We start from the raw sequence: 27926 nt of genomic DNA on the forward strand, positions 1-27926 counted from the left end.
CTCATTCTTCTATAACTTGATTGCCCACACACTAAAGTTCACTCACACACTATCCTCACATCCCTCCCCTCTCCAAACTCATTCATACTCGCTACCAAAACAACTCTTGCTAAACTTTTACTCTTCTATCCATCTTTTCTACGTACAATCTCACTGCCTCCCTTCCCATCCTTCTGCTAACCAGTTTTCACAAAATACCTTGCATATACCACTTAATTATGTTTATTATCTCAATTACTCTTCTAGTTCTGCAACTTATGCTAGTTGTTATGCTCACCTATACTGACATGTACATATTTTTTGTGTCACCCTTAAATTTATTGTACATTATTATGCATGCACTGTTTTACTTGATTTATCTGGAAGTTATCTTATACTGTACTTAATGTTTCTAAGTTTTGTACTGTTATATTGTGGAGCTTTTTCTACTTGGGCTCCACTGAAAATGGGTTCTCTTGGCCCAGTGGACTCTCCCGGTAAACAAATGCCAATAAATAAATAAATCATAGTTGAACAGCATATTGAAAGTGGCAGGGTTGGTCCCTGGGGTATATCACAGGAGAAAAAGAGCTTGCCTGGCAACTAAGATTAAATGCAGGGTGTGCACCAGGTATTAATAGTAGAACTTACATCTCCTGTTTAATACTTAAAGCATATTTTGGTGATGTGTTTTAGATGTTTGCATTTATTTAATGTTGATGAAAAAGAAGTCATGTCTTACCATAACGTTCCATCTGTGCTGCCGATCTTCATCTATTCTTGACTTGTGGGTTACGGTTCTGATCCTCGGAATCGATTCGGCTGATATATAGTTCACGTCAGCCAAAAAAAAAATCTCTCGAGCTTAAATCTACCCAAAATGCCCCCCCCCCCCTCCACATTACCTTAGATCGAGTTTGGAATCAGACAGAAGAAGACACTATAAGTCAGAAACCTTGTTCAAGGTATCCCTAACAAGAAGAACCCAGGACAGGATGTAGCTCCACCAGAAGTCTAAAGGAGGAGGGCAGGCAGGAGGTATGCAAGAATAGATGAAGATCGGCAACACAGATGGAACATTATGGTAAGACATAACTTCTTTATCTGATGTTGTCAATCTTCATCTATTCTTGACTTGTGGGACAGAGTCCCCAGCTTCCTTAGACCCTGGGTGGCCTTATGGAAGAACATTCCTGAGAACCATAGAACCAAAGGAGGCTCTTCTCCTGGAGAACATATCCAATATGTAATGAGTAATAAAACTATGTGGTTTAGCCCACGTTGGAGCTGCGCAAATTTCTGACATAGAAGCTTTAGAATGAAAAACAGCTGAAGTTGCCAGAGATCTGGTAGAATGTGCCTTCACTGGCAAAGGGAGTCTTAGATTTTGTTTCGAGTAAATGAAAGATATGCAATCCCTTAACCATCTGGACAGAGTAACCTTAGACACAGGTTTGTCCAAAGTTGCACTTGCAAAGGATACAAATAAGTATTCTAATTGTCTAAATTACTTGGTTCTATCCGATACAAACGTAATTGCCTGTGCACATCCAAGAGGTTCAGGCAGTACTCGCCTTTATTAGAAAAATTTGGGAAAAATACAGGTAAGTCTACAGACTGGTTGATATTGGCCTCTGAAATCACTTTAGGCAGGAAGGTCGGGTTTGTTCTGAGTGATGCTCTGTCTTTATGGAAAACTAAATAAGGTGCTTTAGAACATAGAGCCTGTAATTCGGAGACTCGTCTCACCTAAGTGACAGCTATGAGAAGCAATGTCTTCCAAGAAAGGAATTTTAAGTCACAGGTAGCTGCAGGTTCAAATGGAGGTGAAGTAAGTGATTGTAATACAAATGTCAAGTCCCATGGCAGTAGCGTATCTTTGAAAGGGGGCTTCAAACGGATGGTGCCTTTAAGAAAAACCTTACAAAGCCTGTGACAGATTAACAGCTGGCCCCAGATACCTTTATAGAAATTTGAAATAGCTGCTAAGATAACCTTGATTGTAGAAGCAGAAGTTCCTTTACCAAAGATGGTAGCTAGAAACTCAAGAACTTTTTCTACTGGTACTGAAAAGGGGTCCAGACCATTACCAGAAGCCTAAATAGAAAATCTCTTCCATTTACGAAGGTAGAGACTCCTGGTGGATGGTTTATGAAATGCCAACAAAATTTGTCATACAGAAGAAGGAATATCATTGTGCCTGGTGACTAACGGAATTGGAGAAACCAAGCAGTTAGCTTGAGAGTCTGTAGATTGGGGTGCACTAGTCCCTGGGGATGGGACAGAAGGTCTGGAACTGGGTCCAGAATCCATGGGCAGTGAAGTAGATGAGGCTAGAGGAAGGGAAACCATATCTTTTGAGGCCAATAAGGAACAATGAGGAACACTTTGCTTCTCAACCAAGCTGCTTTCTTGAGAAAAGGAGGGCTCAGAGGGGGGGGAGGCATAAAGGAGACCTGGGGGCCAACTGTGGAGAAGATTGTCTCTGGGGGACTCCCCCTGAGGGAGAAAAGGGCAAACTAGCTTCTACACTTGTTCAGGGGTGAAGCAAAGCTGGTCCCAGTGAAGAAAGATCGTCTTCGCTACTCTGGAGTTCAGAGATCACTCATGAGGCATGAGAATGCATCTGCTCAGTTTGTCTGCAATCACATTTGAACTCCCCAGGATGTCAACTGCTATAAGAAAGCAGTTGGAAGTTATGACCCATTGCCACACTTGGAGAGTTTCTTGACACAGTGGGTAGGACTTAGTTCCCAACTGTTTGTTGATGTACCAGACTACAGACATGTTGTCTGACTAAATAGCTATCATCCCTTCAGGTAAGGCAGAGTGAAATGCTTGTAATACCAAAAGCACTGTGCTTAGCACTAGAACATTGATATGCAGATTAGCCTCAGAGAGGGGCAAAGTGCCTTGGACTGTCTTCCCGAGAAAATACCCCCCCCCCCCCCCACACACACACACCCTATCTGGGAAGCATCCGTGGTCACTATGGCCTTGGGCTGTGGAGGAACACAGGGGCAGCCTAGAAGAATCACCTCAGACTGCATCTACAGGTTAGGTCGTTTTTGCATCGGTTGGATATGAAAACTAAATGATTAGAATAGACCATTGCTTTGCAAGTAACTATTGGAAAAGTCTCATGTGAAATCTTGCCATTGAAACTAATGTGATCATTGCTGCCATGGAGCCCAATACCTGCAGATTCTGCTGAGCTGTTATTTTGTTTGAGCGAAGGAGAGGATGAACCTGCAACTGTATTTTCGCAACCTGTGTAGGGGAAGAGATGCCACACAAGATGAGTACTGTGGCAAGCTCCAATGAATCCCATGTCCTGAGAAGGGGTTAGTTGAGATTTCGCAGGGTTGACCATGATACCCAATTGTTGAGATAGTTCCAGAATGAAGTCCATAGTTTGTAGTTGTAGACGCCTGGTGGGAGTGGTGTGGAGCCAGTTGTCTAGGTAAGGAAACACTCGGAATGTGTGCAGCCTCAAATGTGCTGTGACCACTGCCATGCATTTGGTGAACACTCTGGGGGCTGTGGTGACACCAAAGGGTGGCAACTACGAACTGGAAATGACTGGCTCCTAGCTGAAAGCGGAGAAACTTTCTTGAGCGTTTGACCACCTTTGTGCGGTAATATGTGTCTTGAGAGTTGATAGAGCACATCCAATCGTCTTCCTCTAAAGAACCGTGACCATCCAGAATTTTGACTGCTGGACAAATTTGTTCAGAATACTGAGATCCAAAATTGGTATCCAGTCCCCTGTTTTCTTTGGCACTAAAAAGAATCTTGATTAAAGCCCTGATCCTAATTGGTCTGGTGGGACTTCTTGAATGACTCTTTTTTAGCAGCTTTTGTATTTCTAATGCTGCTTTATCTCTCTGATTGGATGGAATATCAGGGACTTTTGCTGGGGTTCGCGGGTAAAGAGTAAAGGGGATTGAATAAGCTTTGGAAATGATCCTTAGCACCCAGGCATCGGTGGTTATGTGTCGCCAGGTATTTGGGTGCAAGAAAATCTTCCCCTGACTTCCTCCAGAGGTAAGCAATCGGGCCCCCTTTTCAGGAGCGCTGGTAGGGTTGACCAGAGAAAGGCTCCCTGGGACCCTGATTCTGCCGACCACCTCTGCCTCTGTGATGGTGTCTTCCATTGTAACTCCCCCCTTCTGCCTCGAGGGGAGTCCGAACCACATGTGTCCTGTAAAGGCTTCTGGGACTTCTTGAACCACATTTTACCACTCCTTTGATTCTGGAGTAGGATCTTTGAGGAGTGGAAAAAGGCAAGCCCACAGCAAAGTCTTTCCATCTTTTTCACAGCTGGACAGAGTTTTCTTTACTTTGGGTCCAACCAAAGAGGACCCATCAAAGGGAGCATTGACGAAGGAAGACTTGAATAGTTCCACAAACTTGCACAGGTGCATCCAAGCATGTCGTTGAACAGCAACACCTGAAACTGCTGACCTGGTTGCCCCTTCGGGTGCATGTGCTATAAGCCTCATAGATGAATTTGAAACAGACTCCAGGGTAGCTAACTGGGAGGCCACTATTTCTTGGACCCTCTAAGCAACTGCTCCTGTGAGGGTATCTGAAAGCCCCTTGATCAGATCCCTTTGAAGACTACTAAAGTGTGCCAAGAAATTCAAGGACCTGATAGAGAAAGTTGATTATGCATAGACCTGCTTCCTGAATCTGTCCACCACCCTAGACTCTCGGTTAGAGGGATGGCCAATAGAACTTTCCTCAGGTTAGTTCTTTTTTGGTGGAGGCCACTACCTCCATAGAATCCACTACCAAGCCCTTCGCCCAACATGGATGGTCTTCAGGAGTGGAAAGGATCTTGTCAGGACTCTGGGGTCAGGTTCTACAGAGTCAGGAGTCTTCCAAGCCCACTGAGTGATAAACTTAAATAGGTAGTCAGTGGGCGGGGCACCCAGGAGGTAGACAGGTGAACACCAAAGGCCTGCAAGTACACGGATTCCTCAGAAAAAGGGTCTTTGGACTTCCAACGCCCCCCTCTGTTTTAGGATCTCAAAAATGCCTCCGAAGGAGATTTCTTCCAGGGGATACCATAGGGGACTCTGTGACAGATTATTCAGGAGAATCAAGGTGTTTCCTCTTACACAATCTCTTCTGAGAAGGCTCTTCAGTGGGAACATCTAAGGAGGACTCGGAAGAGGGTAAGCCTTTAGCAGACAAGTCTTGTGACCTTGGGGCTCGCTGTCCAGGAGTCGAGGTTGGTGGCAGAACTGAAAAACATGGGGTCACAGGGGAAGACTCCGATAACACAGGAGCCACCTGAGACGAGGCAGTGACCAAAGCTCTTTCCATGCCCTGGAAGACAGGCCTCCCTGAGGAGGGATGGAAGCCCGGAACGGAGACAGACAAACTTGGAAATGGGGTCACAAACCACCTCAAGAGACCCACCTGACAGACCGGAACTGAGGATGGGCCCTCTGTCCGAAGAGGCATGGCCAGCTCCATAGAAAAACTTGGAGCTAGCTCGAACCCCTCAGGCTAACAGGTCTCTCTAGGAAAGGGCTAGGGAGTTGCCCAAGGAGGGAGAATAAGTAGTCCTGGGTTGAGTAGATATATCCAACTTCAGCACCGTCTGGCTGTACCGTGGGGGAAATTGGCACTGGCATGGCAGTAGTGACAGTTGCCACTGGTGTCAGAGCTGTAGTCATAGTAGGATCAATGGTAGTCGAAGGCTGAATGAGTGTCGTGGCTGGTGTCAAAGGTATGATCCTCAGTGCCAAACATTCAGACTGTTCTGAAAGCTTCAGAACTTTAGCGTTCGGTTCTGTAGAGGAATCTTCAGGTGCAAAGGGAGACATCAGCACTGAATGGGAGGATTTTGATCCAGAGGTCAGAGGAGAACGGTTGGCCTTGGACAAATCTTCCTCAAAAGGGGCTTTAAGGAGCCCTTTGAGAATGAGTTTGTTTTTCCTTTCTGCCAGAGTTCTATTACTCAAACCCTGGCAGATGGTACACAGTCACCACTCAAGTGGGACCCACCTAAACAATAAATGCAGCTGTCATGATTATCAGAGTTAGGCATTTTTCTGCCGCACTCTGTACATTGTTTAAAGTCTGTAGTGGAGCATTTAGGCTTTTCTGCCATAGTTCTGAATAAAAAGGACAGAAAAGCAGAGAAGGAAAGAAAGAAAGAAACTCAGTCACACCCTAACAGGAAAATCTACTAACAATGGTAGAAACATTACCAATGGTAAAAGGAGAAAGGAAGAGTGAGGGGAAGGGAAAACTACCAATGATGGTAATGGGGAAAATTACCAACGGTAAGGGAAACAACATGCTCAGTAAAGGCAGACCAAAGATTATTTAAAACAGAAAGTAAAATTTTCAGAAATTACTTGTAGAAAAAGGGTAAATATAAAATATTTTACTTGGCTATGACAGAGCAGTCGGCTGACACAGTCTTGACGTAAGAGCGGCAAATGAGATCTGAGGTAATGTGGAGAGGGGCATTGTGGGTAGACTTGCAGCTCAAGAGAGATTTTTGGCTGATGCAAGCTATATATCGGCTGGATCAGTCCTGAGGATTGGAACCATAACCCACAAGTCAAGAACAAATGAAGACTGACAACATCAGATGGTGATGTTTTTGTTTCTATATTGTGTTTTAAGTAATTTTGTATAAAATGGTAATGTTTCGTTAAAATCTTTGGCAGCCTCAGTCCCATGATTTGTTGCAAGTTTTTAAATAGTAGTCTCCTTTCCTGTGGTTATCTGATGAAGTCTCTAAGTATTTGTTACGAAAGTGCTTATCTGTATATTTTATTTGTGGGTTTGAGCAATAAACCGATTTTTGTGGTGTGAACGTCTTTGCTCCTTGCAACTTTTGGATTTATTAGCCTTCCATAACTGTCTACACTACAGGGAAAGGAAAAAATATATATATTTTTAAACTTATCTTGGCTATGACATTGGCACCAAACCCATTACCCATGCTGAAGAAAGATTTGGTCTCCATTCCACAATTTGGTTCACGTCTGATCACTGGAAGTTCCCATAAAATGTGGCTACTATTTAAAATTGAGTTTACATTTGTAAAATGTTAGCAGAGGTGCAATTGTGATGCTATGCTAAAATACAACAATTTATAGTTCACATAAACAGTTCAGTTACTGTGTCACTGGTAAAAAAGATCAAACTGAAAAGCAAAAGCTTACCACATTGCCTGCTTTAGTTAAAGGATGGAAGTAGTAATACTGGCAGAAGTCTAGGACCAGAGTGAACAAGCTCAGGACCTCTGTATAGAAGCAGAGCTGCAGGAACAGCCAGTGGTTGTCTTCACCCACACAGTTGTTAATCCTACAGGGCAAAATCACTGAATAAGTAAAAGTAGTACAAGCACATTCAGTTTTAAACTACATTAGTTCATAACCAATTCACCTAAGTAGATGTGAACAAACCTAGAACATTTACTGAAGGTAAAATAACACTGAAGTTATGACTGCCCTAACAATCTCATTGGAATGAAACTCGCCCAACAAACACTCAAATTGAAAAGCAACAATAATGAAGAAAGTATAGTCTTTTATTTGAGGTGATTTGCTCTTTCTAGCACATTCACCAATGGAGAAACAGATTTAACTGATCTGTGATTGTATAGGCATATCTATTTCGTTATTTCAGTGGAAAGAAAGAACACACTAATATTACTGACATCTACTGTGGATGTTAGGCAAACAGTAAAAAACAAAAGAAAAGAAAGGAGGGGTTTATAAGAAAATGTCTGTTTAGTGCAAAATCCAGTCATGCAAATCCTGTTATTTCACTCCAGCTCATCAAGATTCTCCCCCATGGCTACTCTACTGACTCACTGTTTCCATATTGGTAAGTGTCCTCTTTCTCATTAGTCTCTGGTCCCTTAGGGTGATGGGTGGGCATAGTAAGAGTGGTGCTGTCATCTACTCTGGGAAGAGGGATTTTTACTTTACAGTGTTACATTTCCTGCCTGCACACGCTTACGGACATCCAAGGATGGGAGCACAGTGTCACCCACTTCAGAAAGTGAAATAACCTTAAATCTTCACAGAAGACATATTTCTTTTATTTCTTTAATCAGACCCTCCCACTGCATGAAAACAGGTAGTTATGTACTCACCATAACACTCGATGTATGTGGTCCATCTCGCCTCACATTCTTTAGTCACGGGTTCGGAGCTCGGCCAACTTATTTCTCTAGCATGAAGTCTCTAATTGGCTGGGCTAACCTGGTATCCCAAGATGCACCTTGGCCTAGCCCCAGATCTAGTTTGCAGCCATTCCAGTCACACCCCATACACAACCACCACTGGAAGGAGCTCCAGCCAGAAAGGAAAGAAAAAACAACTGACATTGAAGGGTTCTCAGAGCCAATTTTCCTCCAAATCCTACAGGAAGGGGGCAGGTGGGAGGGTACGTAAGAATGTGAGGCGAGATGGACCACATACATCGAGCGTTATGGTGAGTACATAACTACCTGATGTTATGTGGTCCTATCTCGCCTACATTCTTTACTCACAGGACAGCGTCCCCAGCACCTCTATCCTGGGTGGCTCATAGGAAAATACTCCTTAGAACGGTGGAACCAAAGGAAGCCCGGCCCCTAGAAGCCACGTCCAACTTGTAATGAGTAATAAAAGTGTGGGGGGAGGCCCAGGTGGCCGCAGCACAAATATCATCCAATGAAAGCCTGGCATGGTAAGCTACTGATGTAGACACTGCCCTGGTAGAGTGAGCTTTGACGGGAAAAGGTAAATTTCTGCCTGCTGACGAATAGATAAAGGAAATACAATCTTTGATCCATTTAGAAATTGTGCTCTTGGAAATAGGACAACCTGTTCTGTTTTCTGAGAAGGACACAAACAGTTGATCGGACTTCCTAACATGCTTAGTCCTGTGTAAATAGAATCTTAGTTGTCTGTGCACATCCAACTGGTGAAATCTAAACTCTGCTTTATTGGAAAAGTTTGGAAAGAACACTGGTAACTCAATAGACTGATGAAGATTAACAGTGGATGACACCTTAGGAAGGAAGGACGGGTTAAGTCTCAGGGAAACTCTGTCCTTATGAAAGGTCAAATACGGAGGTTTAATGGACAAAGCTTGAATCTCTGATACTCTTCTGGCTGATGTAATGGCTATTAGGAAAGCCGTCTTCCAAGATAGAAATTTTAATTCACAGGTGGCAGTCGGTTCAAAGGGCGGTGAAGTGATGGCTTGTAACACAAGGTTTAGATCCCATGGCATGACAGGTTCTGAAACAGGAGGGTGAAGTAACCAGGCGCCTTTCAAGAAGGCCTTACAGAGTTTATGGCCCATAAGAGAAGGCTCGTAAGATGTATGAACATTGGAAATTGCAGCCAGCTGCACCTTAATGGTAGCAGGCATGAAGCCCTGTCAGAAAAGCATGGCTAAAAAATCTAAGACCGATGGAATTGGGGCTGTGAAGGGGTCAAAACCTTGGGCCTGAGCCCAAATGGAGAATCTCTTCCATTTGCTGGAAACAATCCTTCTGGTGGAAGACTTATGAGAAGAAGACAAGATGTGTACCACCTCAGGTGAAAAAGAATGTCGTCTAACTAGTGATGGAAGTGGAGCAGCCAGGCTGTCAACCTGAGGGTTCGCAGGGAGGGATGCAGCTGTCCTGACATGTGGGTCAGTAGGTCTGGCACTGGGTCCAGGGTCCAAGGACCGTCCACTGCATACTGCTGAAGAAAGGGGAACCTTACTTGTCGAGGCCAGTGTGGAGCAATTAGAATCATCCTGCTTCCCAAGGATATGGCTTTCTGAATCACTCTTGGTAACAGAGGAAACGGAGGGAAAGCACAGAACAGACCGGGGGACCAATCGTGGACTAGAGCGTCCCTGGGTGACTCCCCCTGTGGGGGGATCACTGTGAAGTACTTGCTGCATTTGGCATTTAGAGGGTTGGCGAAGAGATCGCAGCCAGGCTGACCCCACATGTTGAAAATTTGAACTGCCACTCGGTCGTTCAGGGACCACTCGTAAGGCATCAGAATAGCTCTGCTCAGTCTGTCCGCTATCACGTTGCCACTAAAAACCATTGGGAAGACACTGCCCAATGCCACACTCGCATGGCCTCTCTGCAGAGGGGATAAGACTTGGTTCCCCCCTGCTTGTTCAGGTACCACACCACGGACATGCTGTCCGAGTGAACTGCAATCGTTCCCAGAGGAAGAGAGCTTTGGAGTGCCCGCAACATTAGTAACACCGCTCTCATCTCTAGAACACTGATGTGCAGGTGTACCTCGTGATCTTGCCACGTGCCTTGGACCGTTCTGCCAAGATAATGCCCCCCCACCCCATCTGGGAGGCATGGCCACTGGGGACATAAGAATCAAACTCCTCCCCTTGTCCAGATTGGTGGAACATAGCCACCAGCGGAGGTCCTGTTTGCACCATTCCGTGAGAAGTATCAAGTGGGAAAGAGGAAGTTTCTGAAAGGACCATTGGGCCGAAAGGAGCCACTGTAGGATCCGCATGTGTAACCTGGCTAGAGGCACCAGCATGATGGTGGCAGCCATGGATCCAAGGAGCTGGAGAACTAACCTGGCGTGAATCTGAGACTGCAGCACTCTTATCCTCTCTAGTGGCAGAAAGGCCCGCATTTGAATAGAGTCTAGCTCTGTGCCTATAAAAACAACACGCTGTGAGGGCAGCAAGGCAGACTTTTCCCAGTTCAAGGTAATTTCTAGTTGTTGACAAAGTGTGATGGTAGCCTCCCTGGCTTGAATGAGGCGATGCCTGGTGGGGGTGGTGAGAAGCCAGTCGTCCAGATATGGAAACACCTGGAATCCCCAACGTCTCAGGTGAGCTGTCACCACTGCCAAACACTTGGTAAACACCGTGGGGGCTGTGGTGAGACCAAAGGGCAGGGCACAAAACTGGAAGTGACTGGCTCCCAGCCAGAAGCGTGACTCCTGGATGCCTTGTCCATCTTGATGTGGTAGTAGGCATCCTTGAGATCGATGGAGCACATCCATTCTCCTTTTTCCAGCAAGGGAAAAATGGACTGAAGAGTGACCATTCGGAACTTGGACTTCAGAACGTAGTGATTCAATCGGCTGAGATCCAGAATGGGTCTCAGGTCCCCTGTTCTTTTCGGCACCAAAAGAAGTCTTGAGTAAGTTCCTGATCTGATATGGTCTGAGGGGACTGGTTGGATGACTCCTTTTTCTAGCAGCTTTGAAACTTCTAGTGCTGCTTGATCCCATTGACTGGGTAGAACGTCCGTGATTCTTTTGACTGGAGGGGGTGTTGATAAAAAGGGAATAGTGTAACCTCCTCTAACTATTCTAGGCACCCAACGATCCTGGGTGATGCTTTCCCAGGCTTCCGGATGCAACGAAATTTGGCCCCCGACTGGCTCCGGAACAGCACAGTTGGACAACACCTCAAGAACGCTGAAAGGAAGACCCACAAAAGGAATTGCGGTCTCCCGAGTTGCGGGGGCCTCCTCTGCCTCTAGGACAGCATCTTCCAGAATAATTTCCCCCTCCTCTGCCTCTGGAGGGGGACTCACCTTGAGCGGCAGGGAAAGACTTCTGTGACTTCTTGAACCACATTTTCCCTCCTCTCTGAGCCTTGGGGTAAGGCCTAGAAGGAAGAGAGAAATGGGCGCCTACGGCAGATAGGGTCTTCCCCTCCTGTTCGCATCTGGTGAGGGTGTCTTTCACTTTGGTCCCGAAGAGTGAGGACCCATCAAAGGGGGCGTCAGTGAAGGAAGACTTAAAGGCCTCCACGAAATGACACATGCGCAGCCAGGCTTGCCTTCTGAGAGCTACACCTGAGCTAGCTGCCCTACTCGCCCCTTTGGCTGCATAAGATATGAGCCTCATGGACGAGCTGACAATAGAACCAAGGCTAGACAACTAGGCGTTAACAGTCTGCGCTACCGCCTCAGGCATGTTACCCGTCAGAGTGTCTCCTAGCTCCTTAAGGAGATCTCTCTGGAGCCGAGTAAAATGACAAAGATAATTCAGCGACCGCAAAGTAAAGGTCGCTGAAGACAGGGTACACTTCCCGTACCGGTCCATACTCCTGGACGGAAGCCTCTGCAACTTCCTGCTGAGTGGCTGCCGCCACCACAAAGGCATCTACGGAAACCCCTTTGGTCAGGAACTCTTTCCCTAGGGGAGCAGAAAGAAACTTATTTGGACATCTGGGCATTGGTTTCACGGAATCAGGGCTCTCCCACACCCTTTGACAAATCAAATCCAGGAGTTCATCGAAGGGTGGAGACACCCAGGAGGTGGAGGGTTGAGCTCCGAAGGCCTTGAGGAATACCGACTCCTCCTCAGAGGGGGTCTTGGACGGCCAGTCGCCTCTCTGCCTCAAGATCTCCAGGATGTCGGAGAAAGAGACATCATCGGAGGACGACTTAGGGGACCCCTCTGACTCCTCGAGGTCGGTATCAGAAGTGAGGGACTCGTCCTGGGAGTCTATGTGCTTCCTCTTGCACAACTTCTTTCTAGGGGGCTCCTCAGGCACAGACACTGAGGGGCCCTCAGAAAGTTGGGGACCGCTTGTGGGGGTATCCTCAGACCTTCGGGCTCCACCATCCACGGATAGGGGGGTGTCAGAGGCTCTAGCCGGGGTGTAGGGGGAAGGAGTGACTGATCCGGATGATGTAACTGATGATCTGGCCAGTGCGCTCCTCATGGACTCGAAGGCAGGTCCCCCCGAATCCGAGGACCGACCCTTCTCAGAGACCACAACCGGAGTCGGGGTTCCCCGAGCCGATGCACCGAGAGGGAGGCTTGGAACTGACAAGAGTCCCAAGGTATCCTCCTCGAGTCTGACTGAGGAAACCAGAGTACCGAAACCAGAGGATGGAACAGACATGGTTGGAGCCGACATCGGCTCCGATAAACTCGCAAGGGTTATCGTAGCCGACACGAGAACATCACTCGGTGTGGAGCACTCCGGCTCTGACGACACAGGAGTGCTCGGAGGAGGAATCATCGGTACAAGAATAGGGACTGGATCCAGAGCCAACTGGGTCGGAGCAGAGAACAATTTTGCTAACACCAGCGACTGCAGGAGCCTCTGGACCACCCTATCCACATCCAAATCAGACAGCCTAGAGGATTTGGAGGAAATAGAAGGAGATCAGGATCTCCTACTCGGAGACTCATGCCTAACACTGGGTGACCGACTCCGAATAGGCTCCAATAATATCGGGGCCGAGGTCGACTCCAGCACAACAGATACCTCCTGGTGCCCCGAGGACAAGGGAGCCGAGGAGGCAGTATCCACAGATGGAGTCGGAGATCTTTTCTTGGCCTTGGAAGTCTTAGACTTTGTACTAGAAGAAGAGTCTAACTCCTCCTCAAAAGAAGGCTTAACCAGGCCCTTCAAAATCAGCTTATTTTTTTCTTTCCTGCAGTACCCTCAGTCTGAAGGCGTGGCAAAAACTGCAGGACTCTTGCAGGTGAATAGCACCAAGACAATAAACGCAGATAGAATGCCCATCTGTAATGGACATCTTGTAGCCACATTTTGAGCATTTTGTAAACCCAGAGGGTTTATGCTCTTTCTGCTCTTTAGACATAGTAATTCACAACACCCACTCAACCGACAACGACAGACACAAGAGGAAGGCGGGAAAACCAAACTACGAACAGCCAAGGAAACTCTAATTTAAACGTTTCTTTGGTGCAGCAAGGAAATCTAACTACCGACCAAAAAACCAAACAAAACACAAGTTTACACAAAACAACAACACAGGAGAGGACTAGGTCCTCTAATTTAAACGGGCCTAGCCCGCCAAAACAGAGGGATACCCACAAAAACACACCACTAGCTTACACAGTACACTCAGAATGAAAAACTAGCTAATTAAAATAGCTTTTTACAAGAGAACAGACTGCTAAAGACTTATGAAAAGTTTTGAAAAGGGTACTTAGCCACAGCCAAGTGAGACCATGTCCTAACTCTACGAGTGGCAAACGAGATCTGGGGCTAGGGTGAGGTGCATCTTGGGATACCGGGTTAGCCCAGCCAATTAGAGACTTTGTGCTAGAGAAATAAGTTGGCCGAGTCGGAGCCGAGAACCCGTGAGTAAAGAATGTAGGCGAGATAGGACCACATAAAATCTACATATTTTTTTTCAATTTTCACCACATCACCCAAAACTTACTTTTGTCTTTATTCAGGGTCAATCGCATTTCCTTTAAACATCCATTCAAACAAACTAACACCTGCCTCACCCATATTTTGTTCTTAGCAACTACAACAATATCTACATATGTCAAAACTACTGGTATCACTACCTCCTTTTGCATCACATATATAGATAGCATCTTTCATTTTTATAACCTGTTTCACTCACTATTACATTCATCCACAATGCAAACAATATTCCACTCATGGGACATCCTTGTCTTACACCACACTTCATGCATATTTCTTTACTCAGCCACCAATTCACTAACACTCTCACTATCATTTTGATATGCTGACATACACGGTCTCCAAATTCTATTGCCCATTCCACACTTCTCCATAAAACCTCACAAAGCATCATGTCCTACTGTATCAAATCCCTTACTCATATCACCTATCATAGTTTCACATCCTTTCTTTTACTTAAGTCATTCACAATTTATCTCAAAACCAATACAATTCTTGACATCTCTTCCTTTTTATACCATATATACTTTCTCTCAAAATATCCCTCATCCTTCTTCCTTCCATTCTCCTCTGTATTATTCTCATAAAAAAATTATAATCTGTGTTACTTAGTGTGATGAGTCTCCAATTTTTAACTCGTTCTTCTCATCTTTCTTCCATATAAATTTTAATACTCAACTAAATAACTCTTTCATAAACAAACCCTTCTTTCAACCATTTATTCAGTATATTTACAAAATAATCTCTTTGCCAATCTACTAATTTCTTGTATCTTCTGTACCCTACACCATCTGGGCCTGATACTGAACAAGATTTAGTTTAGGAAGTATAAGTAAATGGCATCAGAAATACGTGGTCTAGGGATCTACACCTCTTCTGCAACAAACAGAATAGTTTGGAGGGACAGGTATATCTTGTAGAAGATACTGCTGCTGTGGAACAGACTCCTCATCCACATAAAACAAAGTTCATCCTTGTCCATATTTACACGCAACTTACATATATGGATGAGAAACAGAAAATTTACTCCAGGACTGCCTCCTGTATTACTAATGGACAGAGGCAGCACCTAAATGTTTTATCATATGGAAGGATCCCCTCAAATTAGCTATTGTATGATCCCAGTTATTCTCATTAGGGTAATATATAATTATCAATCACGGGATGGATAAGACCAATCTATGACCAAATGGGATAAGTTAATTTGAGCACAACTGGCTAGGCTTAAATGGCCTGTAATGGCAGCTAGCCTAGTACTTACCTATAAGTACATCATCCAATTCACTAATGGTAACTTATTTTTTGAAATTTTCTTTATTTCATTCTAGATTTTTTTTTCTTTCCATTCTTTCTTATTTTCCCTCTTTCTACTCATACATAATATCCAAATTCTTTACTATAATACTCATAATTTGTCCTCGTGTTCATTTTACCTCTCCTTTTACACTATCAATTTCTCTCATTATTCTAATATCTGCCATTACTATTTTACCCAAATAAGCAGAAACTTCCTCCCTTCTGCCTTGTAAATAATATTTTTGCCTCAACAGCAATGCCTTTTTACTCAGTTTCTTTTATATATTACTTATTCCGTATCATAATACATGGTTATATTTTGTATCTAAATCCCCCAATACATTTCTGTATATTTCCTCATACTTCACGTTCTCTTCCTTTCTCACATCATCCTGCCATTGGAAAAAAAAAAAAAAAAGTTATGTACTCACCATAATGTTCCATCCATGGTCTCCACTTTTATTCTTCCTCAACAATTAGCACTGGTTTGGATCTGGCCTTCTGATCTGACTTGGCTGCTTTTTACAGCTTGTGGCTATGGGAAACTCTTGATCTCCACCCTTACCCATAATGCTCTAGTACCCTACCATGCATACCTCCGATCTTGTTTGCTGGCCTTACAGCTTCATAGGAATACTAGACCACTAGTATAAGAAACCAATACCTGGAGCTCAAAGGAAGGAACATTGGTTCCCTTGTTATCTTCTCGTTCTTCTAGAAGTTATAAACTAAATGGTAGGGGGTTGGAGGAAGAATGAAAATGGATAACACAGATGGAACATTATGGTGAGCACATAACTTCTTTATTTGATGTGTTTTCATTCATTCTTTTGGGACAGAGTCCCTAGCTACCTGAATCCCCAAGAGGACTCTAAGAAAGGATATTCCTGAGCACTGTTGAGCCGAAGGCTGCTCTTTCCCCCTCACGATCAGATTCAATTTGTAATGAGTAATAAAGATATGAGGATTAGCCCAAGTTACAGCCACACAGATATCATCCATGGAAGACCTGGATAAAAATACTGATGATGTTGTCATGGACCTGGTTGAATGAGCTTTCAAAGCTTTGGCAAAGACAAGCTCAGTTTGTTATAAACAAAGGATATGCAGTCAGTCAACTATTTGGCTAAAGTTACTTTTGTAACTGGCTTACCCAATTTCAGTTCTGCAAAAGAAACAAACGATTGATCTGCTTTTCTAAAATTCTTTGTTCTGTGCAAGTAGAAATGTAATTGTCTGTGAATGTCCAAAAATGTAACATGTATTCTCCTCTGTTTGTGAAATTTGGAAAGAAGACTGGAAGATTAATAGACTGACTGATGTTTGATTCTGATACCACCTTAGGAAGAAAGGAAGGGTTGGTTTGTAAAGCTTCCCTGTCTCTATGGAATATTAAATGAGGAGGATTAGAAGACAAGGCTTGACGTTCAGATACTCTTGAGCAGAGGTTATAGCGACCAAAAAGACAGTTTTCCAGGTTAAAAACTTTAGTTCACATTTTGCCAATGGTTCAAAAGGAGATCGAGTCCCAGCTTGTAATACTAAATTTAAATCCCATGGTGGAATTGGATCTTTAAAATGTGGTCTCAAAAGAAAGGTACCCTTTTATAAAGGCCTTACAAAGTTTTGAGGAAGCTAATGTGGAATTAATTCTAGTATGAAATTTAGAAAAGGCAGCCAGATAAACTTTAACACTTGAAGAACTAGTCCCTTCATCAAATATTGGAGCCAGAAACTCAAGAACTTTATGTACTAGTGCTGAAAAAAGATCAATACCTCTTTGCTATGCCCAAAAAAACAAACCTTTTCATTTTACTTCTATAAATATTCCTAGTGGACGCTTTATAAGAAGATAAAAGTATATGATGGACATGGGAGGATAGCCTAGGTTGCCTGGCTATCAATGGAAGTGGAGAAACCATGCGTTCAGCTTTAGGCCTGAAATGACCTGGTGAATCATGTCTGCTGGGTGAGACAGGAGGCCTGGAATTGGATCTAGAATCCATGGAGGGTGAACTAGATAAGGCTAAAGTGGAACCAAATCTGATAAAGACAATAAGGGGCAATAAGGATCACTTTGCTCTTCAACAGAGATTCCTTCTGGGTAAGCCTTGGGATTAGAAGGGCTGGGGATAAGCATAGAGAAGACTGGGGGGGGGGCAACTGTGGGAAAGACCATCCCTCTGTGATTCCCCCAGTAGGGGGATCAGGGAAAAGAACTTGCTACACTTGTTGATGGGAGATGCAAAGAGGTTGCAGCAAGGTTGGCCCCACTGACGGAATATCTTTTCCGCAACTCTCATGTTGAGAGACCATTTGTGAGGCAACAAAAAGGACCTGCTCAACTTGTCTGCTATCACGTTGTTTTTCATCGGAATGTGCATTGCTATTAGAAATCAATTGGATGAGATCACCCATTGCCACACTCTCAGAGCTTCTGAACACAAGGGGTAAGATCCGATGCCTCCTTGTTTGTTGATGCCCCATACCACTGACATATTGTCCATTTGAATCACAATAGTACAGAAGGCAGAGAGTCTTGAAAGGCCTGCAATGCTAGGAGTACTGCTCTCATTTCTAGAACAATTATATATGTGTTGGCCTCTTCGGGGACCAAGTGCCTTGGACGGTCTTTCCCAGGAAGTGCTGCACCCATCCAATTTGAGAAGCATCTGTGGTCACTACAGTCTTGGGCTGTGGAAGAATGAAGGGACAGCCTTGTAAAATCTGATCTGAGGTACTTTTTGCATGCCTCAGTTATTCTGATACAGGTGTACATACGTTGATGTAGAAGGGTCTGTATTATTTCCTCAAAGAGGCATTCCATTGAACGCCTCTTCATCGACCCTAAAACAGCAAACTTTCAAAATATCAAACTTCCCTTGGAAAGAAATTGCTTGCCCTACAAACACTAGCAAATAACCACAAACACTACAAAGTGGGGGGCTTCACCCCCCCCACATCCCCCTAACTAAATATACCAACTCTGAGATCACACTACAGCGGGGAAAATGGCAAACTGACGAGGATGGCCAAGGAAAGAAATTGCTTATGTGGGCATTCGATGTTTTCAAATTTCGCGATTTCGAGGAAATAATAGGAACCCGATGCAGAATGGACCACTGAGTTGCTAATGTTCATTGAAGGATTTTTATATGGTATCTTGCTAGTGGAACTAGAACTATGGCAACAGACATTGACCTCAAGGCTTGTAGAATCAATCGAGCTGATAGAGAAGAATTCTGAATTATATTTTTGACTTGAAATCGAATAGTTTGTACCTTTGGCAAGGGTAGGGAGGCCGTCTCTGATACTGTGTTGAACAAAGTCCCTATGAACTGTCTGAGATGGTTCTAGCTGAGATTTGTTGTGATTGATGGTAATTCCTAGATGAGAGCAAATCTGGTGTACATAGTCTCGTGCTTTTAACAGAAGACGCCTGGTTGGAGCAGTTATGAACCAGTTATCCAGGTACTGAAACACCCAGAATCCCTGCAATCTCAAGTGAGCTGTTATTACTTCCATGCAGTGGGTGAACACCCTGTGGGCTGTGGTGAGGCCAAAGGACAGTGCTCTAAATTGGTAATGATTGTCTGCCAGCTGGAAACATAGGTATCGCCTGGATCATCTTCATTTTTATGTGATAGCATGCATCCTGAAGATCTATTGAGCACATCCAGTCGTCTTTGTGTAGAAAAGGCAAAATGGACTGAACTGTGGCTATCCAGAACATTGTATACTGAACCAATTTGTTCAGAATGCCGAGATCCAAAACTGGTCTCCAGTCCTCTGTCTTCTCTGGCACTAAAAAGAATTTTAAGTACGTTCCGGAGTCCATCTGGTTTGGGGGAACCTTTTGACTGACTCTTTTTTTTCTAGCAACTTTTTTATTTCTACAGCTGCTGCTTTTTTCTGACTGAGTGGAACATCACAAATTTTTGTTTAATGATGATGGAGGGGGTAGGGAAAAGGAAATTATGTAACCCCTGGAAATAATCTTCTACACCCATGTATCTCTTGTAATGTCTTGTCAGGCTCCCTTAAGCAGGGATATCCAACCCTCGACTGTCTCCAGAGATGGACAATCGGACCTCCTTTCAGAAGTGCTGATAGGGTCTGTCAGAGAAAGAACCACTATTTTATTTTACATTTGTTAACCGGGGGTGTCTGACTGAACCGAAAAGGCCCTTTTTCAGCAAAGGCCCAGGGAGATGAGCTCCACATAGAAAAATTACAGATACATTTAGATATTTAGACATGATCAGTATACACACAAATTACAATAGACATGTTTTTACAGTAGTATGCAGCACATCAACAGTTACAGTTGAGAGAACAAATAAGAACATATTAATTTAAAAATAAAGGTAATTAATAGATTTGTGGTGTACAGCTGAAATTTGGAACATAGGTAGAATACATACATAGTACACAGGTACAGTACATACATTGTAGATTAGCCAGTGTTTGTGAATAAGATTGAAAACTATTATCAAGTACTCTAGATTTAGTATGGGTACCTTATACGCTTTCACTAGCCTGGGGAGCAATCATGGCACTGCCATCTTTGCTTTAGATGTTTTAAAACAACAGTCCTGCCAATGATGTGCCACATAAACCAATACAACAATACTCCGAAAACAGACTTCACTCCATCAAAAAAAGGAACAGGAACCAATAATCCAAGAATAATATCCATGCATTTTATTGTCAAAGTCCTAGTGCCTCGGTGTAAAACCACCTTTACAGCATCTAAAAAACATTCATCATCCTTCCTTTAAATACTTTAATAAAAAAGTGACTTCACATTTATATAATTAATCAATTAAAATCACTTAAGATTCATTTTTTGATTCTGTAAAGATGGTTTTACACTGAGGTGCTAGGACTTTGACAATAAAATGCTTGGATATTATTCTTGGATTATTGGTTCCTGTTCCTTTTATTGATGGAGTGTAGTCTCTTTTCAGAGTACTGTTGTATTGGTTTATGTGGCACATCATTGGCAGGACTGTTGTTGTAATATGTCTTCTGACCCGAATATAGACATTTCTCGGGTGTTCCGGAATGAGCACTCTTCTATATTAGGAGCTGTGAGTAATAATGGATCCATGGCAGGGTCACAAAGATCTATGGATCAATTTTTGAATATTCCATCGACTTCAACTGGGACTGTAGGTGAAAGCCGGTCAGTAAACCCGAACGCAAGTTATAATACGGAACAATTTCTTGATGTGTATTTAAGTGAAAGGTTAAAACGAGCATCAGATCATTTCTTGTCTATTGGACTTGCGGCGAATGCTATACCCAGTAATAAGAGAGAAGTTGGCACTAAATTTGAGAAACTACTGGAGAAAGAAACGAGGGTGCATTATAACATTCTGGGGTTGCAAAGATATTTAAATCTAGGCATTACCCTGAGAGATTTAGGTTTTATAAAAAATCCTCGCACTCCGTTTGATGACAAATGTAGCATTGAGAAACAGTTTAAAGAACGATGAGTTGCTGCATCGCATAAATGTGTCATGGAATGGTTACAAACATTACTTGAGAGAGACCAGATAAAACAAACACAATTAAAACAAGAACTGTCTGTTATCACATGAAATTTCAGTCTCTCTTGGGGATGCTAATGTTAAGAATTTGATGGAAAACATTAGCACAAAGTTAAAAGCTTTAGAATAGGAACTAACAGAGTTTTAAAAAAACTAAATTATTGCGGGACATTGGTGACTATGAGAGTGGGAGGGCCTTTGATAAATCAATGAATCAAAAGCGAAGGAATGGAGGGCGTTACAGTGGAGGTTTTAATAGACCTCACTCCATTTCATTCGCTTCTTCAGAGGGCGTAAGCCAAAGTGAATCGAACGGAAGTTATGAAGAGGAGTTTCCGTCGTTGCCTATCCCACAGCAAGCTGAAGACCATCAACGGCATTTTCGTACCAATGGCGCAGGTATACAGGGACAGAAACGAGGGAGGAATAACTCGAAGGGACCTAACAAGAAAAACTTTAGACAATTTAATAGTAAGAGAACCAAAAGGCATTGATGTTTTATTGTGTGAAGACATTAACTTAGTTGTGAATTTGTCGAATTGTATTTTATCTGTGGAACAAATGGCTGTGTTAAACTTAGTTAATTGTAGTAATGAATGTGTTACAATACAATACCACAAAATGTGTATAGATCATTTAAATGTTCATGACATTTATGAAATAAGTAAGAAAGAAGATTTTGATAAGGCGAAGATGAAATTCGAAGGGTTGATGGAAAAGAGTATACGCCCAGGATATTTGACCAGAAAATATGTAGAAAAGAAGTTTGTTACTAGAGGCAGCAAATTAGCTGTATTTTATTGCCAGCCCAAAATTCATAAAAAGATGTTTGATCCTCCGGGCAGGCCAATTGTCTCAGCTTGTAAATATTTTCTACGTAATATAGGTATTTTATTACATGAAATATTACTACCCTTTGTTCAAACAATACCATCTTATATAAAAGATACTTTTGATTTTTTAGACAAAATTTCTTCGATAAGATGGAATGATGAAATGTACTGGTTGGTTTTAGACATCAAGACTCTATATACATCTATAAGACATGAGGATGGTTTGAGAGCTATATTATTTAAGTTGGGGGACAGTCCTCTAATTTTATTGTGGAGTTAGTAGAAATCTGCCTGAAAAATAACTTTTTTTCTTACAATGATCAAATTTATAGACAGAAGCAAGGAACTGCAATGGGGGCACCTTTTGCCCCCATGTATGCCAATCTGTTTATGGCAATGTTTGAGGAAAGGTTTCTTTATACACAGGATGTTATGAAAAAATATGTCAAGTTGTATTACAGCTACATAGATGATCTGATTTTTTTTTTATGTGACGGAGGGAGAACATAAGTTCTACAATTTATCTCTCTCTTGGAAGAAAACCCGTTTGGTCTCTCATTTGATGGTTTACAGGAGGGTGAAAGGGTGACTTTTTTAGATTTGATATTAGAAGGCAGAAAAGATGGATCTGTACTCACTAGAGTGCATAGGAAGTTTGAAGATGGCAGCCAATTTTTACATGCCACAAGCTGCCATCCTTTACATTTAATTTCCTCTTTACCATATGGTGAATTTTTACGTCTATCTAGACTCTGTAATAATGATCACATTTTGAGTGAAAAAATTAAAGAAACAGCCGAGATGTTTTTGAGGAGAGGGTATGATCCTGAAGCTGTAAAAGAAGCTCAGAGAAAGGTGATATATAAAGATAACAATAAAAGGAGACGTGAAAGCAGTATAAATACAAAAGAAAATTTCACTGGAGGTAAATTATTAGATCAGGGTGAAGTTTTGTTGCAACAAAATAAATTGTATTTTGTATCTTTATATAACATTGGTAGTAATGAAATAAACAGTATGATCAAGTATTACTGGGAGTTTTGAAAAAGGATAACATTTTGCAGGCAATACTACCTGACTACCTTTCTATGTCTTTTAGGAAAGATAGAAGTTTAAGATAAACTGGTCCATGGAAAGTTTGTATTTCCAGAAATGAGTATACAGAACTCATTTAGTTTAGTTGGTACCAGTTCTTGTGGAAATTGCTTAGTCTGCAAACAGGTAGTAGCTTCGTTTGATTATATGAATGGTATACAATATACACCAAAGGGCAAATTTTCAAGCACAAGTAAGGGAGTAATTTATGCCCTGAAATGTCCCTGCAACCTTTTTTATATTGGGGAGACCAAAAGACTGTTTTAGGGTTAGATTTATGGAACACATAAGATACATTAAAAACCAGAGAGAAGATAAAATTATTTCAGCTAATTTTAAAAAAGCACACAACAGTGATTTTTCATTACATCAAGGTACTGTTTTGGAACAAATACATTTAAAGCATGAAGATGAACAATTACTGAAGGACAAACTTGAATATAGAGGCAATTTACATTTTAAAATATAATACTTTAGCCCTTTTGGGCTTAATAATGAATTATGTTGGAAATGTTTACTTTAAATATTAATTGCTATCTTAAGCGATTTTAATTGATTAATTAGATAAATGTGAAGTCACTTTTTGTACTAAAGTATTTAAAGGAAGGATGATGAATGCTTTTTAGATTCTGTAAAGGTGGTTTTACACTGAGGCGCTAGGACTTTGACAATAAAACGCTTGGATATTATTCTTGGATTATTGGTTCCTGTTCCTTTTTTTGACGGAGTGAAGTCTCTTTTCGGAGTATTGTTGTATTGGTTTGTTTAAGATGTTGCCTAATGAGGTTTTTAAAGGAGGCTTTGGACGATGTGTTTTGTATACTAGTGGGGAGAGAGTTCCATTTTTTAGCCACTGAACTACTATATAGTGCGTCTCCAAAGCTACTGTAGCTGTTGCTGACTTCTAGTAATAGTTTGCTTGATGATCTAAGAGGCCTTTTCGCTGAGTGATGTTGTACTAGGTTTTTGAGGGCAGGACACTTATTGGGGAGGTAACAGATAGAATGACAGAGGCAGAGCTGATTGCAGGTTAGGAGGTTGGGCAGTTCAAGCCAGTGGAGTGTCTCAAAGCAGTACAGTGATGAGTTCTATACGAGCAATTTGCAGCAAAGCGGGCAATTCTGTTATAGCAGGCTTCCATTTTGCTTAGTTCAGTTTTGTTGAGATTAGTCAGAATGGGAGACACAGAGTAGGGTGGATAAAAGTTGGGAGCGAGCAATGGCTGCTCTTGTGTTGTTGGTAAGAAATGGTTTGATACGGTAGAGTGATCCCAGTTTGGCATGCACTTTTTTAATAGTTGAGATGACTATCAAATTTTACGTGGGAGTCTATGGTTATTCCTAATAGCTTAGCCTGTGCCACTGGAGCAATTGGAATAGCATTTGTGGAGTAGATAGTGAATTGACTGTTATCAGTGCTTTTGTTAGAACTGGTTATAATTATAAGCTGAGTTTTCTTTGGACTGAGGATAAGTTGGGCTTTGGTAAGGTAGTTTTCAATGTCAGAGAACACTAGTTGAGTTGTTTGCAGGAGGGTGGAAATGTTTTGTGCGGCACAGATTAAGGTAGTATCATCTGCATACTGAATGACAGATGCATGCTGTGTGGAGGTATGGAGGTCATTTGTGAAGATTGTGAATAATAGCAGTCCTAAGATAGAACCCTGTGGGACTCCTACAGTTATGGGCAGCTGAGAGAGAGAATTTTCCCATTTCACAGCTTAGTACCTGTCAGTTAAGTAGCTTTGAAACCAGGTAAGAGTGGAATTTGATAGGTGATATTGGTTTAGTTTGTTTAGCAGGAGTTGGTGTGAGACTGTGTCAAATGCTTTGGACATATCCAAAAAAGAGTTGACACCTGCAGGCCTTTGTTTTTGAGATGGTTTACTGTGTCTGTGAAGCAGAGGAGTGCTGTAGTGGTACTATGATTAGGTCTGAAACCATGCTGAGTAGGTGACAGGATGTTGCTGTCTAGGAGATATTTTAGCACCTGGGTATGGATGTATTTTTCTAGGATTTTGGCTAAGGGGGAGAGTAAAGCAATGGGTCTGTAGTTATTAAGTTCAGTGGAGGTCCTGCCTTTATGTATGGGTGTAACATAGGATATTTTCCAGAGTTTGGGCACATAGTTTTCAACAATTGATCTGTTTATGAGAGTGGAGACTGGGATAGCAATAGCATCTGCTGTGAGTTCCAAGAAATAGCTGGGGAGTAGGTCGGCTGCTGTTGATGAGGTTTTTAGTTTGGAGAGCATGCTTTTCATTGAAGTGGTGGAAACTGTTTTGAGGGTAAAGCTTTTATTAGTGTTATTTGTGTTGGGGAGGATACCTCACTGTTCTGTGTTACTAAGGACAGAATTGAGTTCACAAAGTGGGAGTTGAATTGTGTTTAGATGGGAACTTTAGTGTCAGGGGTGGTTGGTTTGGGGGTAGCCTTTTGGGTGGTTTTAGTAGCTGGTTTACATTTTTCCAAAATGTTTGGGGGTTGTGTTGGTATTTAGTTTGCAATGTCGTGTAGTAGGATTTTTTTGTCCAGCTTAATGCATTTTTTTGCATGGTTGCGCAGTTCTTGGTACTTAGTTAGGCTTTGTGTTTCTTTGGTTTTTTGATAGTAAAGCCAGGCAGTGCCTCTGGACTTGAGGATTTGTTAGGTTTCTTTACTAAGCCAGGGGTTTGCAGAGGTTCTAACCTTGATTTTGCTCAATAGAGCACTAGTGTCTAGGTGTTGTAGAAATATTTTGTTGAAATATGCTACAGCCTGCTCAAGTGGGAGGGTTTTTTTTTTTGGGGGGGGGGGTCGAGTCACAGTTGCAGAGTAAAGTATTGAGGACCTCAGGAGAGAATTTTTTGTGTTGCTAGTGGAATTATAGTTAGTGGGTTTGCATATGCTTGTTTTACTACATACAAGGGTATACATACTCTCCCCATCCAACCACTACCTTTCTTTCCACTCCACTAACTACCTTGATTATAGCAAGCTCAGATGCTCATAAGCCAGTACTTGTACAGCAGGAACTTTTTCTTGTAACATTTGTTAATGTCTGTTATGTACTTCACAGATAAAGATTCTAGTTGTCTACTGATGTACTATGTTCTTCATCTGTAAATATGTTGTAAGTAATTGCTATGTAAATTGTTAATCGCTATGTAATCCAATGTAACTACTGTCTGTTTATTTTAACTGTGGAGCTTTTCTCCCCGGGCCTCCGCTGAAAATGGACCTACGTCCAGTCGGACACTCCCGGTCAATAAATATAAATAAATAAATAAATAAAATAAGGTATATTATGTTGTGGTCACTTAACTCATTACATCCAAGTGACGCCTTCAGGTGCATATGCAGTTACCACCTACTGCTCCTCTAGGCGTCAAATATTACTTGTTCATATTGCATTAATAATTCCAAAATCATGCTACATACAAGGTATCAGAATTGATGGCAAACACAATTGTATTGATATCCGACTCTTTCAATGAGTATTTTTTTAGAATTGTAAGGTGATAACTTAATTTTTAAAGGCTTAGGCCACACCAACTAGGAGTTAAAGGTGCACACTCAAAAGAGTTGTATTGGAGGGAATAAGTTAAGGTGTCTGGGAGACTGCCTGTGTGGGGGTACAATGTGGGGCTGTTAGTTAGGACCCAGTCAAGGATGGATTGCCTTTTAGATTTTTTATCACATCTAGTTGCAATTTGGACTAGCTGCTGGTAGCCATGGAGACTTATTAAATTACTTGCAGGTGAACCAATCTAGGTTGAAATCTCCAAGAATAAGGGTTTCTTGTGAGTATGTGGAAGAACACCATGATAAGAAGTCTTCAAGGCTAGCAGGTGTATTACCAGGTGGAATACAGATCACAATTGTGGTGATGACCTTTTTAGGGTGAAGTTGAAGTTGTGAGATAAGTATGTCCCGATTATTGGGGGATGCGTAGGAGTTTGGTAACTGACATACAGTTAAGTTTGATTTGTACAGTAAGGCAATTCCACCGCCTTTATGAAGTGGTTTGTCTTGTCTAATGACATTGTAGCCGATAGGGAGAACTTCTGAGTTAGCTGTTTTTATTTAGCCAGGTTTCTGTTAAAGCAACTATGTCTGGGGAGTAGTGTGCTATTGTAGCCTGGAGTTCAGGTATTTTATTTTTGATACTTCTAATATTAATATTTAGCATTAAAAGATGGTTGGTTTTGCTGCTGGTATTGATTTGACCAGGGATGAAGGTAGTGGGGGTGTTATGTTCTGACATTTGTGTTGGGAGCAGTTTGTGTTGGACAGGATGGATTTGGGCCTGGGTTGGGGTGGATATACCCACTTATGGTGAGCCTGGTGTTAAAATGGTGATACAGATGTTGGAGTCTGGTAATGAGTGTGAGAAAGTAGTGTTTTTTTTGGAGTAGGAATGAGACCATATGTGTTTAGTTCTGAATTGGTCTGTTGTGCAGTTCTTGAACAATTGTGGGCAGATATTATAATGTGCAGTGTCTGTTTAAGAGAGTGCATAGTATAGTGTTGTGCTACTAAGTTTAGGGATATTACTAGAGTGATAACTTGTGTAGTTATAAAGAATTATGAGAAGACAGACTAGACTTAGTTGTGTGACAGTCATGGTTATAAAATTTAGGTTGGTTCTAGGTGGAAGTCTGGATAGGAATTACAGGGTTGCACTATATGTGGATGGGTAAGTAGTGTGGGGTGATGTAAATAATGCCTAGTGGGAAGGAGAGTATTTTGTGGTGAAGCAAATTGGTGTGGTGTAATGTGATCTGGCTTGACGAGCTGTGATTGGTGGAGGTGATGTGAGGTTGAGCTGTGGGTGTGGCTGTGAGTACTATAAATGTAGAGGTAGTGGGGGTGGGAAGAAATTGGGGGCAGGGGAGGAGAGAGAGCCCGAGCGTTAGCGAGGGCAAACAGAGCGAGGCAGAGCCCACCAAGACTAGAGTAATGTGCAGCAAAAAGTAAGTGTAACTTTACAAATCTGAACACTTTAAACAAATTCCTGAG

General features: G+C 42.3%; 1 protein-coding gene across 1 annotated transcript in view; it reads right to left on the reverse strand.

Annotated features, from left to right (window-relative positions):
* ZDHHC21 (zinc finger DHHC-type palmitoyltransferase 21) overlaps window positions 1-27926 on the reverse strand; it is a 1352192-nt gene that overhangs the window by 552770 nt on the left and 771496 nt on the right. Inside the window, exon 5 of the mRNA XM_044061254.1 lies at window positions 7176-7317. Coding sequence (XP_043917189.1) covers window positions 7176-7317 — 142 coding nt within the window. The remainder of the gene's footprint in view (window positions 1-7175; window positions 7318-27926) is intronic.

Source organism: Protopterus annectens, chromosome 2.part0 (assembly GCF_019279795.1).
Source record: "Protopterus annectens isolate FY-2018-M chromosome 2.part0, PAN1.0, whole genome shotgun sequence".
NCBI lineage: Eukaryota > Metazoa > Chordata > Ceratodontiformes > Protopteridae > Protopterus > Protopterus annectens.